Here is a 15,187-nt window from a genome sequence, read left to right as displayed (position 1 = left end):
TTATATATAGTACAACATCAAAACCAAGAAACTGGGCACTGGCATGCGTGCGTGTGTGTGTGCATGCGCAGTTCCATGCCACCTTTTCACAAGTGTAGATTCATGTAAACACCAACACAGTCAAGATTAGATTTCATCAACACACAACTTTCTGTCTTGCTACCTCTTTACCCATCTTCCTCCTTTCCCACCAGCCCTAACCCTTGGCAACAACTAATCTAATTTTGTTATTACAAAAATGTTAATGGGCTCCTAGGGAATGTGATCTTCAGAGATTGGCTTTTTTCACTCAGCATCAGATAACTGAAATTGGTGCCAGTTGTTCTATTTATCAAGAATTTGTTCCTCCTTAATTGCTAAATAGTATTCCACATGGTATGGATGTACCATTCGTCTACTGAAGGACATTTATATTATTTCCAGTTTTAGGCTATTACAAATAAAGCTGCCGTGAACATTTGTGAGCAGGTTTTGTGTGAACTTAAGTTTACATTTCTCTGGGACAAATGCCCAGGAATGCAACTAGTAAGTCATACAAGTAAGTATATGGTTGATTTTGCAATAAACTGCCAAACTATTTTTCAGAGCGGTTTTACCATTTTACATTCCCACCACAAATGTATAAAAGACCTCCAAACATTTTTTGAGCTACAAAATATTTACTGATAATCCATAGTTTTGTTTTGTTTTTTTTAATAATTCGCTGCTGATTCCCATGTAGGTAATTTTCTTCTTCTTTTTTTTTTTAAATTTGTAGCAAGAATTACTACTATCAAACTCCACTTACTGGGCCAGAGACCCTTGTGGTATTAGGGAAAGACTTGCCCCTCAGGTAGCACACTACCTACATTTGTGAGTTTATCATCCAGTCATTTTGTTACAATACTGATGTAATTAATATGTTTACACAAATATTTTTACATGCAGATCACACAAATTCCTAGAAGGTGAATTGTTTGGTCTCAGGGTACAAATATTATTATTTTTAAAATGCAACACCCAGTGCTCGTCCCAACTAGTGCCTTCCTCAGTGCCCATCACCCACTTTCCCCTCTCCCCCACCCCCAATCCACCCTCAGTTTGTTCTCTGTATTTAAGAGACTCTTATGGTTTGCCTCCCTCCCTCTCTGTAACTATTTTTTCCCTTTCTCTTCCCCCATGGTCTTCTTTTAAGTTTCTCAAGATCCATATATAAGTGAAAAGATAGGATATCTGTCTTTCTCTGACTTATTTCACTTAGCATGACACCCTCCAGTTCCATCCATGTTGCTACAAATGGCATGATTTCATTCTTTCTCATTGCCAAGTAGTATTCCATTATATATATAAACAACATCTTCTTTATCCATTCATCAGCGGATGGACATTTAGGCTCTTTCCGTAATTTGGCTATTGTTGAAAGCACTGCTACAAACACTGGGGTACATGTGCCCGTATGCATCAGCACTCCTGTTATCTCACGGTACAAATATTAAAGGCATGTTACCAACTGCCATAATGGCCTTCAGAAAATTTAAATCAACTTACTCAGCCACCAAGTATCTGTGAGAACACCCAATTCTTCCTAGACTCACCAAAAAATTTTTAATCTTTAAAATGAGATTTCCCAAAAATGCTTTTTTGTATTTATTTAACTAATGGGAAGGTGATACATTTGTTTCCTGACTTAATTTGTGGTTCTTTTATAAACTACCTATTTGTGTTCTTTGCCAACATTTTACTGAAATGCGGGTTTACTATAAAACTTAGTTCTATCGTACGTTGCAAAGAAATAGCTTAAAATACGTGTATCTGAAATTCAACGCACGTGTTAATAGTGCAAGACAATATCTGATTTTACAATGAAAAAAAGATGCAAGTTTAGTTAATATGACTCCCCAATTTATTTGTAAGTATTCCTATATTACATACAACGTACTGGTTAAAAAAAAAAATCATCTCCAATGCCAATTCTAGATTAAAAACATGGCTCGGCTAGTTAAGCGTCCAACTCTTGGTTTCAGCCCAGGTCATGACCTCAAGTTTGTCAGTTCAAGCCCTGCAAAGGGCTCTGCATGGACAGTGCAGAGCCTGCTCGGAATTCTCTCTCTCTCTCTGCCCCTCCCTTGCGTGTGCATTCTCTCTCTCCTCAAAATAAGTAAATAAAACAGTATAGAGCTGTGGTCTTCTAATAAAAGTTAAAATAAATAAATAAAAACATGAATGTTGATCAATTCTCTTAAATTCACTCTGAAATGCCAAGACATAAATTTTCCATAGCAAACGTCAAGAACTATCTCCAGCTTCATTAAAAAACATGGCTGGCTTCTCTTTAGGAGAATTTAAGGTCATCCAACCAGCGCTTCTCAAAAGTGCTTCCCAGACCAGCACAGCAGTATCAACATCACCTAGGACCTTCTAAGAAATGCAAATTCACAGGCCCTACCCCAGACCTACTCAATATAAATCCAGGGGGTGAGGGAAGGAACAGGGAATCTAGCAATGTGTTTCAACAAGCTTTCAGGTGATTCTGATACATAGTGAAGTTTGAGAATCACCACTGTCAACAAATTTAATATAAAAACATGGAATCTCGATTGCCTTGTATCCATATTCTTTTAAATGGAGGACTTGGGCAAAGTTAATCAGGCCACAGATATTACAAATTCATTGAGAGATTTTCATTCTTCCCCAAATTAAAACAATCCAGAAAGAAAACTGTAAACTGAATGTTAGCTTTATTTCCTGCAAAAAGGAATCCTAAAAACCATGAAGTGTTCACAAAAAATTTCTCTTAGAAGAAACATCCAAAATGAACCATATAAACTAACAGGTCGCAATATGTGTCTTTCAAACCAGAAACTCAACTAGTTTTGTACCATACACTGCCTGACTTTCCCACTCCTACGTCAACTATTCCCTACCACACTGACAATTCAGTGAACTAGCATATTAGATCACACCTGGAAAACTATTTACTCAAATATTTGTGGTCCAGTAAACAAATAAATTGGTCAATAAATAAAAATAATTCTGCAAGGCAGTATATGGGTGACCCTTGTTTTTCTCTTTTGTCCCCAAAGTTTCTGTAGTAACTATGTATTACCACCTTCACGACGAAAATAAAGGAAAATCGTGACTGTAACTAATGATACAGGAGATGAACCTATTAAACACCCATATTATTAATTTTACCAATGTACTGATAATCTTTCCTTCCTTTATCTGTATGATTAAAAAATTTACATGATGCTGGTAAATAAAATTCCAGCCTTCAAGTTCATTACAGTTCGCAATTAGAACTGAATATATATCCTAAGTATTAACCCAGTTACAAAGTTGTGTTACTATGGTAATTATTTTCTATCCACCTGGTTAAGTGTCAATCTCTCTTCAAGTAAGACTTCAGATGTGTTTGTTAGGCTTGGACAATCCAAGTATCCCAACCTCCAGGCAACAAAGAACGGTCCAAGAGCTGGGCAAGTGACAGGGGTCCTGATTCCTGCAGCTGACTCCGAGTTCAAATTATGTAAACCAGCAAAACTGTTTTGTTTTGACTTAAGGTTAGTTTGAGCTGAATTCTTCATTCTTGAAACCTCGAATATTCCAGCAGCACTTAGGACATGAACAACTTTTAAAGGAATGTTTTGTAAAAGAATGAAGAGTGCATAAACCTTATAACCTACATATGAAATGATATCTTCTTAGAAAGCAGTAACCAAGTTTGTTTTCTCCTTAACTAACCAGCATGTACTAAGTTTTAAGATCCAATATGTGGTGATGAAACTGGCTACATCACCTTTCATTTCTTCTCCCTCCCAAAGGCTACTTCATCTTAAATTGTACTGCTAATGCTCTTAAATGATAAAGTTTTGAGCAAGGTTTTTCTTTTTACATATCCCTTCCACCAGTTTATTTCCTAACCAAAGGATAATTTAAATGGTTTTCAAAGTAGACAGGAGAGGGAAAGGAGAACAGTAATATCTAATCCTATTTAAAAATTAAAATTGCACCTGTTTACCTTGTGATTTCAACTATCCATGATTTCTGAGTAACACTGCAGTTTATTTGCATTGCATTCACTGAGAATTCATCTTTGGCACAACAGTCTGTGTCAATCACTGTTTCAGCATGCAACTGAAATTGAAGCTAAATAAATGAAGTGAATGAGTCAAGACTTCAACGGAAGTAATTAACCCAAATTACTCAACAGAACAGTAATACACACTATGTAGAAGGTACAACTACCAACTTATAGGTATGTTAACACAACAGAACTTATACAAGGGACAGTGTAACATCAACAACACCCAACATGTTTTGAGTCTATTTTTAGACTACCTTTAGGTGCCAGCTCTCACGCACACCCATCTAGTTCCTTAAAATTGGTTTTGCACAACATGACTGATCCTCGGCCCCAGTGTCAGACTTTTATGACTCTGGGCTGCTTAAGTAACCAAATGGGCAACCAAAAAGAAGATTAAGAATCGCCACGGTTATTTTTTAGGTAAATGTGCTAATGCTCTGAAGCTCCAAACCACTCCAGGAAGTACTTTAAATGAACTGCCTACAGCCTCCAAGGCTGAAGTTCTGTGTTTAATTTCTAGTACACGTTTAGAAAAACAAACCCAGAAAAACAGGAATACTACTTTTAAGGACACACTTTATCAAGAAAACTTTCCACTAAATCAATGAATTACCACACAAGATGCAAGACTAATGTGAAAGCATATCTATTACTCAGAACCCTTAGCTGGGACAGTTTTAAAGGGAACTCCTCTTGAAACTCCTAGACTTCATTTATTCTATATACACTTACTGAACCCCTGGCAACTGCCAGGCACTGGACTAGATTTTCAAAGAAAATAAAGCTGTGAAAAGAAATGATCCTGCCCTCAAAAAAGGTGAAAACCTAACAGAGGTGATCAAATAAAAATTCTGTTCAAGTGTTACAATGAAGTATACATGATTTGAAGGGTGAGGCAATCAAATAAAAACACTTCAAGCGTTACAATGAGGGGTACCTGACCAGAGAGTGATGGAAAAGTTTCCTGAGACGTCTAGAAGGACAGAAGACAGGCAGGACACAGAAGGAAGGAAAAGCATTTCAGAAGAAAATCCAGAGGAAAGGAATGTGTGAAGGTATGGAAATGAGAGATCACCGTCCGTGCGTAGAAAATAAGCAGTTTGGCATGAAACACACACATGCTGTATGTGGAGGGCAGATGGGTGTGAGGTAGCAGGCAGTCGGCTTCCAGAAATCCTAAAGGAACATGAAAAGATTAACCCAGAAGCCCCTCGTGATGATCAGCACTTAGACTTATCTTAAAGGCAATAAATACTAGGAGAGAATTGAAGTTGACCAGGTGGAACGGCCTCAAAACAACTTGGATTTGATCGTCATGGGTATGCACGCATGAGAGCAGGGATATGTATGGTTACTACATAGTATCTGCGAATTACCAGCCAGCCGGGAGAAGTTGAAAGGTATGGATGACATCTCGAGTGAGAGAAAAGCTTAAAAGGAGGTAGAGGGAACAAAGAACTTCTTTAAGCCTGTACAACAAACTCTGCATCAATCACAGAATCATACAGTCCTCATTCAAATCCCAGATTCAGTGAAGCCTTCCCCAATGTACCCACACAGACTACCTCTACCACGGACTCACTCATTCCACGCATACCGTCACTGGGTGCTTTACACCACTGAAGATGTTACCTAACTTTTTCAACTTGGTTGTTGGGGGTCCCTCAAAGCACGAATTTTCTGTTTACTTAACCAATGACTTGAAATATTATAAATGACTTATGAACACAACTGGATGTGAGGCAGTTTACTCCCTTTACGATCTGCAGGAAGTTCCACACACCAGGTTTTATCCTCTCACCTAATGTGTCAATTTACACCAGCTGAAAGAAGACAGCTGGGTTCAAGTATGTAGGTAATAGAAATCAAGAAGAGACCCTATCGCCAGAACGTCTCTAAGGGTCTACATGTAAAAAGCGGAGTTCCAGGGGCGCCTGGATGGCTCAGCAGATTAAGCGTCTGACTTCAGCTCAGGCCATGATCTCACCAGCTCTGAGTTCCAGCCTGGAGACTGCCTTGGATTCTGTGTGTCCCTCTCTTTCCACACCTCCCCCACTCACGCTCTTTTTCTCTCAAAAATAAAATTAATAAAAAAAAAAAACTGAGTTCCAATATACTCTTAGGATAAAACAGCACTGATAAAATAAACAAGAACCACACAATAATATGGATGAATCTCAAAAACCCAGACCCAAGGGCACCTGGGTGGCTCAGTCAGTTTAGCATCTGACTCTTCTTTTCGGCTCAGGCCATGATCTCATGGTTTCATGGGTTCGAGCCCCGCATCTGGCTCTGTGCTGGTAGTGCAGAAGTGCACACAACCATAGGACTCCACTCATAAAGATCAGAGACATGCAGAACTCCTCTGCAGCATTACAAATCAGGACAGTGGCTAAAGTGACTGTCAAGAGTGTAAGATGGGCTCTGGGGTCCTGGCAATCTTCTGTTTCTGGGTGCAAGTTACACGGATGTGTTCACCTTGGGAAAGCTCGTCAAGTCTTATTATTATGATTTGTGCACTTCTCTCTATATATACTATCGTTCAAAAAGCTTACTTAAAAATAAACAGGTAAACGGCTCCCAGCTGACTCAGTCAGTGGGGCATGCAACTTGATCTTGGGGTTGTGAGTTTGAGCCCCAAGATGGGTGTGACTACTTAATTTATTTTTAAGATTTCATTTTTTAACAGGTAAAAAAAAAAAAAAAAGAGCAACACTCATGATGGGGAGGATAAAGAGGTCACAAAGGAAAAAAGCCCTAGTGATGGAGCCAAAGAGAAAATGAGAGCCAGAAAGACTAGAATGTTTTAGTTCAAGCCGTAAAGGAGACATTTAGAGATCCACTATTACCTAAAGTACTAATGAACTGAATTAGTGCCAGCAACTTCCTCAAGTAGCTGTAGTTTACCAAAATAGTTTTTATTAGTCTTGGAATTTCTTCGATATTTACAGAAGCACAGGACAAATGTATGCCACATGAATAATACATAACTGAATCCATTCAAACCTCCTATCCCAGTAACTAACAGGATATACTAACAAGTTTGCTGGCCTGGCTTCAATACGTGACATGCAACTAAGGAAAAGTTGAGTAGCCTGTGCACAAAGGTTCCAACTCTAAACTGTCCCCAACCCAATGAGCTAAATGGCACAGACTACAGAAATAACTATCTCCTTACTCCAAAAGAAAGCAGCATGCATGCTGCCTAAAAAGACCAATGTGTTATCTCTACGTGGTCTAGAAAGTAGTCACCTGCCCCAGCTCTCATCACTCTATAGTTCCATACCCTGATCTAATTTCTCCCAAACACTTGCGACGGGGCGAAATTGTATTTTATTTTCCGGTTTACTTATTTTCTCTTCCTCTCCATAGTATTTTAAACTCCACGAAAACAAGGACCTTGTCTGTCTTTCCACCACTGTACACCCAGAGCCCATGCGGCTGTGTGCTCAATAAAAACTTGTCAAATAACCACAACTACCCAGGTAATTTACTTTAAGGTCACCAAGTAGACATAAGATCAAGTCGATACCAATAAATCAGTAAGTCCAACGTAATAGCAAATAACAAAATAAATTATCACTGTTTCTGGGTAAGAGTGATCATTAAAACTCCACCAGCTTTGAGGCTGAAAGGTTTCCTAAGGTTTGATGGTTTGGAAGACAGGTAATTTTTCCATATATTTTATGGAGAAATTTTATGAAAGACAAATACTACGGCAAAACCAATGTGACCTAAGGAGCAAAACCACTGTGGTGGGTGAAAGCATAGGGAAGAGTTAGGTACACCCCACCCCTGCTTTCTGGGAGCTTTCCTATCTGAACATTACCTCAGGGTGATGTAGTTTTGAAGATCAGAACTTTCACTTATCGCTAATTATGTGTGTTTTCCTCTAAAACTTCACAATAGTGAAGTACTTCACAACTATTCAAGGGATGTTGAGTTGTTAGGCTATCTGAAGTTAAGGAGAGAAAATGTCCACATTTATAACTGCAAAGAATGAGGGAGCTCCTATACAAGGAGAACATTTTACAAATAACACAGCTGAGTACCAACCTCTAATTCAATATCCTGAGTACCGACTTTTTTTTTTAAGTGACATAATCTTATTACACATCTAAAGTAAATTCCTCACTTCTACTTGCCTATAAAAGCTCTAAAAAGAGTACACTTTTCAGAGGGATGGTATTTAAATAAACAGGATTTGAACACAACATCATGATACAATCTGGCACTGAAGACTAGCAAAGTTCTAAATCTCTGCTAATTACCCAAAGCAAAAGTTTACCAGTTTTCGAGCGTGACTTAAGCAGTAGCTGGTCAAAATGCAGCACTATGATCAAAAGAAAAACCACTGATCAGCGCGAGTTGCAGCGGTGTCTCGGCGATCCGTATTTTCCAACCAAGACATCGCTGCATTTCCAGCAATAGTAGACCGAAGCAAAACACATTTCATTTATCACCAAGTCTAGGAAGTTACTCTGCTCAACACTCAAGAAATTCCACTTAAGAGAATAATCAGGTAATGTGTTAATTTGCAGGGTTTTTTCCTTCTAAAAGCTGGTGGTATCAACTTTCATGAGACTGGCAAAGTAGGTTGGGAAATCCTACTTTATCTCCTATTTACCACCTACGACAGGGATAGTGTTTCCTCCCCACCCACGGCCACCTTACAGACACACTCTTTTATTTCCTATGTTGAAAGGCCTAAGCCCTTAGAGAGCTCAGCATGGTGAGGAGGCAACCTTCCAGGGCTCTTATGACATATCACAGAACAGGCAGAGGAAAACCATGTGATGTGATGAAAATCTAAAACTCGTTTGTGGTGATGCGAAAATCTAAAATCTAGTTTGTGGTGATGGCGGCAGAAGTCTTTAAAATAACTAAAGTTCAATGAATCATACACTTACAATTAGTGAATTGCATAGTATGCAAATCATACCCAGTAAAGCTATAAAAAATGAAAACAGAGTGTGACGATATAGTTAGAAAAAGGAGCGTATACGGAGACCCTCCATATAACTGAGATATCCAAAATACAGATCTCTACTGCCCGCTGAACTTCCAAGCAGCCTAGTAAGCATCTCCTCCTTCCCTTAACACGTTCCTTAGGAGCAATCTGGTCCTCCTTTCTTCATTCTGCTCTATGCTGCTCCAATAGGAAGAAGACCTTATGAATTACTCTCATGAATCTACCTGCAGAATTCAAGATATCTAGTACACATGGCAATAACAATGAAGAGGTGGCAGGTGATTTTGTAGAAATCAATTCTCCTTGCCCAAAGAAATGAGGAGGAGGAATCCTTCTAATTGATTCCCCAAGTCAGATTGCTCCAATCTCCCACAGTATTATTTACACCACTCTTAGAGTCTTTATAACCTGGATTCTGATCATCCCTGTGCATGCCTAACCAACCCATGCTCCCTACCAATGTCTTGACCAGTATTTTTCACCTCCTAGGAATTTAATAAATGTTCTTTGGATGAGAGTCAATATTTTCCTCATCAAATTGAGTAACACCAATTCTATCTCGAAGGGTAAATGCACTTCTGTGTCCTATTGGACCTACTACTAATTAAAATCTGACTTCAATGGTTGACTAGATGATGGTGACAGCGACAAAAATGATGAACTCCAAAATGGCCAGTGGCTAGGCCACCAGATAGGCTGTTACTACGAGTAAGAAACACCAGCCCAGAGCAGTAAAACCTAATTTCTATACCAGTCAACAGGTTTACAAAGCCCTTTTTGATTATTTAAGTTATTCTAAAATCAATTTCTGCCTATTACTCAGCATCCAAAACCCAACAATTTTCTACTGTCATCAATACCAGGTGTGATTAAAACAATGCAAGGCAAAAAGTATTAAACCTTTGAGGTACCAAGAAAATTTCAAGAAAAAGGCACAGGAAAAATCACACAGCAATAAGGAGTACTATCACTGAGAAATTAACCAACAGCTACCAGACTGGATAAACCTGGATGAAGAGCTGTGAAATTCACCTGTCTACATGAAATCCATTCACAGCATGAGAAAGCCAAAATGTCATTCACCTTCCAATTAATGACGACTTCAAGAATAGATCTAAAACACCAAAATATTGACAGTAACCAAGAAAACACACTTTGGCTATGTAAGGGTATCATAAGTGACTTGTTAGGAGTTTAAGTCCTCACATCTCGGAAAGCTGTGTTCAAATCCTACTCAACAAGAGACCTCAAAAAAATCACACAAAAACCCGTAAAGGTTAGAAGAGACTGTCCTATTCCTAAAATATTTCATCTTTAATTATTTAAAGTATTTCTTTAAAAAAACTGAATCTCACTGTCATCATCTGTAACCCTGAAAAAACTAAACATTTCTATTACTTTTAAAATCAAACCTCCCACAGGTTTTCAGAAAGTTTGATAAGTCAGATTTTTTTTAATACACCAAGAAACTGAAACGCATTTCATTATAAGATAATTATTCCCAGCAATACATCAGATGTAAACTTGAATTTGGTTTTTGCTCTTCACCAGTAAAGTTCTCAAGTTCTTAGGAGTTTCCTAGTCACTTGAACATCATCTACGGTAACACTCAAAGCAAAACCACAATAAAGAGGTTTGGCCTCTGAGGGATTCTACGTGTAAAAAAACATTACTCATAAATAAAATACAATCACTATTGCTTTAAATAACAAATACATTTCTAAACTTTCATCCCATTTGATGGAATTCCCTGTTTCGTAGAACAAAGCAAAATCTATTAAGCTCCCAATAAATGCTTTTTATTTTAACTAAATCTGTTCTATGGTATTTAGTTCTTGGTTCTACAAAACTTGACATGAATTTGCTGTAAAAACTTCTGAAAAAATATTTCTAGTACTTGAATACTTTTATTCAAAGCACTCATTACTTCAAGAGTTAGTGGAAGTCACAGAACTGCTCTCCCAGTAATTGCACCAATTCATCCCAGAATTATATTCTTCAGATTACCCGATATCCTAGGTAATTCCCAAGTATAAATAAAGCAAGAAAACCCTAACGGGACACATTCATTCAGTCCAAGGACCTTATCCAGTTAGAACTATGCAGTACTACTACACAGTCATATTGGAACACTACCAACTCAAAAATAAGTACCTGATGAAATGAGACTTCTGGCAATCGACTTAAGTCTTCAAGGATTCACTAGGAACTCAACTCCTCTCTGGCCTTCACACACACATCCCCCAATGCCCTCCCATTAAACGACATCAAGAACAGTTTAACTTCAAACTCTAACATCCCCTGAACCAAATTCCAGATACGATTTAAAAAATGACCAGAAAACTACAAAATCAACTTTGACATTTTATCCAAATATATCTGAACGTTAAAAGTGAAATATTTCCACTCATTTTGATACCAGATGCGATTTACTACCTTCACAAAAAAACGAAAAGGAATTCTTTCAACATTCTTTTCATTATAATAAAGCTTTACATGCAAACTTCAATATATTCCTTTCACCATTTTGCAAAATCGTCCTCCATCACCACTCTGCATAAGCTAATCAGAAAACACACAAATTGACAGCTCAGCTTTCCAAATACTACTTTATCAAACCCCAACATTTCTTTTCACAGGGCAAGAAAATAACAGACATTTGCAGCTCAAGACAGGAAAAGCACAATAACCAGCCTAACTGTACATTCACCGTTAAATCTCTGGAAAAGGAAAAAAAAAAAAAATTCAGGACAGGCAAATTAAAAACATTCTACACATGGCAAAAATAAAAGGTCTAAAGTCCTACAATGCATAGCAAAAGCACTGCTTCCTCTCTTTTTGAGCCAATACCAATAAGCCAATGGATACAAGTGTCAAATAAATCCAGTCTGTTTGAAATAAGACGAAAACCTGGAAAAATTCCCTCCCATAAATCATTCAGTGAATAGGAAGCTTTGCACCCAACACGAAATACACACAACCAAAACCACACATTACCCACCCCCCAAATGCAAAAAAGCCGCAATCAACAAGTTGGAAAGAGGGCAGCAAGTACAGCTCTCTACCCTATCTCCCACCTTAAGAAAAAAAAAAAAAAAAAAAAGTCCTTCAACAAAAGCTCACACAGATCCTCAAGTACCTGGTGGAGGTGCCTTTCCTCACATCGCAGATGCTGCATTTAAAGGCTTCAGCGCTGTTTCTGAAGGTGCAGACGCTACAATCCCAAAAGCCTTCGTCTGCGGCAGGTTTCGCTTGTCTTTTTGGCCTTCGGAGGAGTGAGGAGTGGGGGAAAGGGGAGGGAAGAGACAGGGAGCAGGAAAAAGGGGGAGAAACAGCAAAACACAGGCGCTGGTGAGCCGTCGCAATTTCGCAGGAATCCAGTGCTGGAAACTTCGCTCAGGCGACCACCCACCCACCCTTTTCGGGGACTGAAAGAGGGACCGGGGGAGGGCACGGGGCGCCCCTACCGGCACCCCGCAACCCCCGGGCGCGGGCCGTACTGCCTCGCACAGCAGGCGGAGGCGGCGGCGGCGCCCCGGGAAGGGCCGCGGCGGGCGCAGGAAGCGGGCGGACTTGTGGACTTGAGCGTGGGGCTGGGGGGGGGGGGCCGGCAGGGGAGCCGCGGGCCGGATCTGGAGGGGGCGCGCAGGGGCAGCCCGAGGCCGGCGGCGGCGGGGAGTGGGCCGGCTCCTTCCCTCTCCCCTCCCATGCTCGCGCCCTCCCTCCCTCCCCACCTGGTTAAATCTCCCTTTGTCTGGGAGGAGTGGCGGCGGCGGCGGCGGAGGGCGGCTGAGGAGGAGCCGCCATGGCTGCGGCGCGCACGGCCGCCGGCCCCGAGCGGGAGCGACACCGCCTCCCGCCGCCGCCGCCGCCGCCGCCACCGCCCGCCGCCGCCGCCTCCCCCCGCCCCCGGATCTCCATCTTAGCAGCGCCTCCCCCCCGCCCCGGGTGGCTCCGGGGCCTAGTCGTCGCCGGCCCCCGCCCGCCCCCAACCCTCCCTCCCCTTCCGCCCCCTCAGCTCGGAGCAGGTACCTGGTCGGGCTCTTCTTGTCGCCCATGGTCATGGATGGGCTGTACCCCCGCCCCCCCCAAAGCCGAAATCGGCGCCGCTCGGAGGAGAAACGCCGTCCGGGGAGTCGTCGCGGACCGGCCCCCCTCCCTCCCCCGCGCCCGCCCGCCCGCCCTCAGCCGCTGGGGCTCGAGCTCCGGCCGCCGCCGCCGCCGCCGCTGCCAGTCTCCGGACGAGACTAGTCCCCGCCAGCGCCGCCTCCGCCGAGTGACTGACGAGGGGCGGGGCCGGGCGCCGCGCGTCACGCGCCGTGTGGCCAATGGGAGGACGGCAGCCTGCGCCGCGAGGGCGGGGGCGGGGCGCGGGGGAGGGCGGGGCGTGGCGGACGTGGGCTGGGCCGTCGGTGTGCGTGCCCGGGAGTGTGTGCGCGCTGGGGGCGCGCGTGCCTGCCGGTGGCCCGGCGGCCCGGCGCGGCGGAGCGTGCAAGCCTAGAGGGGCGCACGTGGCCGCGCCCGGGAAGCGGCGGTGGGCTCCGGATCCCTCGCTCCCGCTTTATCGGGCTGTCGCGTGGACCCCGGCCCCGAAGCCGCCTCGGGGGAAGTAGTTCCGCGCAGTTTGCGCGCGCCACTGGGGCTGGCAACTGCCGCGCCGCTTGCAACGCCTCGAGGCTTGTAGTGCCCCGGGAGTCGGCAGGGCCTCTTTCTTTTGGCCCGGGCTTCCCCGCGCCCCTCTGCTCCTCTGCCACGCGGAGCTTTGTATCTGCCTCTCTTAAAGTCTTGGCTTCCTGCGGATACTCCGGCCCTAAGCCCCTTCTCTGGTCCCTGACGCAGGAGAGAACTGTGCATTTAAGGGTGTGGCACAACTAAAGGTTCCCCAAGGCCGACTCTGAACTCCAATGCACCAACTCCCACTGGAGACCACCCCCCCCCCACCACCACCACCAGCCTAAATAGGGCGTTTCCCTAGGGAAGTTGCTGTTCAAATCCTGGCAGCCACATGCCAGCAGGCTAACCTTGTGCCTCAGCTTCTTCATCTCCAAGGTGAGGGTTAACAACTGTCCTCTTAGTGTTGTTGGGGAAATTCAGAGATGGAATGCACGAAAAGCACGCAAGTCAGTGCCTTGCACTAAGGAAGGACCAATACAAAGTATCGGGTTAAGAACTTTTGTAATTGGGTCTGGGTTGAGCACCATTTCCCCCACTTTGGAAGATTCTCGAAGGCGAAGAACAACTTTCCGCCCTGCTCCAAGAGTGCTTGCCAAATTGACTTGAACATGATTCGGGCCCCTTTGCCCTCAAGGAGTCAGGACCCTAAGATGGTTAGATAAAAGGCTTGGCGGGGCTGAAGCTCTGGCTGGGGGGTAGAGACTTGGTCAAAGAATGATGCTAGTAGTTGGGAGGTGCGGATAGGGGTGTGGAGGGAAGATAAGACAGGCGTGCAGCATCTACTGAGATACGTTTATATGCAAACACAAAGTGGATTATCAGGACTGCCCCATGGAAGGGAAACATACGGAAGCCTGAGAGACCAGGGAAGCTTTCCGAGACTGAATGCCCAAGGAGCAGGAAGTCCTAGGATCATTCCAGGGAACAGAAGGGAGAGAATAAAAGAGGGAGGGAACGTGTCAATGATAAGCTTGATCAGCACATGCTGTCCTTTGCAGGCAGGCACACCCTGGAGGGCCAGGAGGGACAGCATTATTTAGCAAGGGTCAGCAACTCCTGCACCTCCCGGGCTTCCACCCCCCTGCCTTCTGAGGAAAGGAGGGAGAAAAGGAGGAAGAGAGAGGCAGAGGGCCAAAGGGGCCAGAGAAAGCCAAGGGGCATGCACACAAGCCATGGCCCAGTGCCCACAGCCTTGGCCTCTGGTGTCTGCGTGGCTTCCTCCCAGGACTCCACCCCTGGTATGCAGGTACTGAAAAAAAAGGAGCATTAGGAAATCCCAGCTGGAGGAGTGGCCTCTGGGTAGGGAAACTGGGTAGGTGGGAGCCACAGCTTATGGAAAGGAGACTGACTTTATTATTATTTACATAGAATAAAATGCACAAATCATTCTACAGCTCCATGAATTTTTATAGATACCTGCTATACTTTGTATCCACCATCCAGATCAAGATATAGAATATTTTCATCCTCCCACT

General features: G+C 43.1%; 1 protein-coding gene and 1 pseudogene across 1 annotated transcript in view; both read right to left on the bottom strand.

Annotated features, from left to right (window-relative positions):
* RYBP (RING1 and YY1 binding protein) overlaps nucleotides 1-13,216 on the bottom strand; it is an 80,357-nt gene extending 67,141 nt beyond the window's left edge. The window contains exons 1-2 of the mRNA XM_058726217.1: nucleotides 13,071-13,216; nucleotides 12,178-12,303 (exon numbers count right to left, since the gene is read on the bottom strand). Coding sequence (XP_058582200.1) covers nucleotides 12,178-12,303; nucleotides 13,071-13,102 — 158 coding nt within the window. The 5' untranslated portion in view covers nucleotides 13,103-13,216. The remainder of the gene's footprint in view (nucleotides 1-12,177; nucleotides 12,304-13,070) is intronic.
* LOC131511231 (small nucleolar RNA SNORA62/SNORA6 family) lies at nucleotides 750-906 on the bottom strand (annotated as a pseudogene).
* Nucleotides 13,217-15,187: the final 1,971 nt, after the last annotated feature.

Source organism: Neofelis nebulosa, chromosome 4 (assembly GCF_028018385.1).
Source record: "Neofelis nebulosa isolate mNeoNeb1 chromosome 4, mNeoNeb1.pri, whole genome shotgun sequence".
Taxonomy (NCBI): domain Eukaryota; kingdom Metazoa; phylum Chordata; class Mammalia; order Carnivora; family Felidae; genus Neofelis; species Neofelis nebulosa.
The sequence above is the reverse complement of the archived record's forward strand: the minus strand, read 5'-3'. Positions and strand labels throughout refer to the sequence as shown.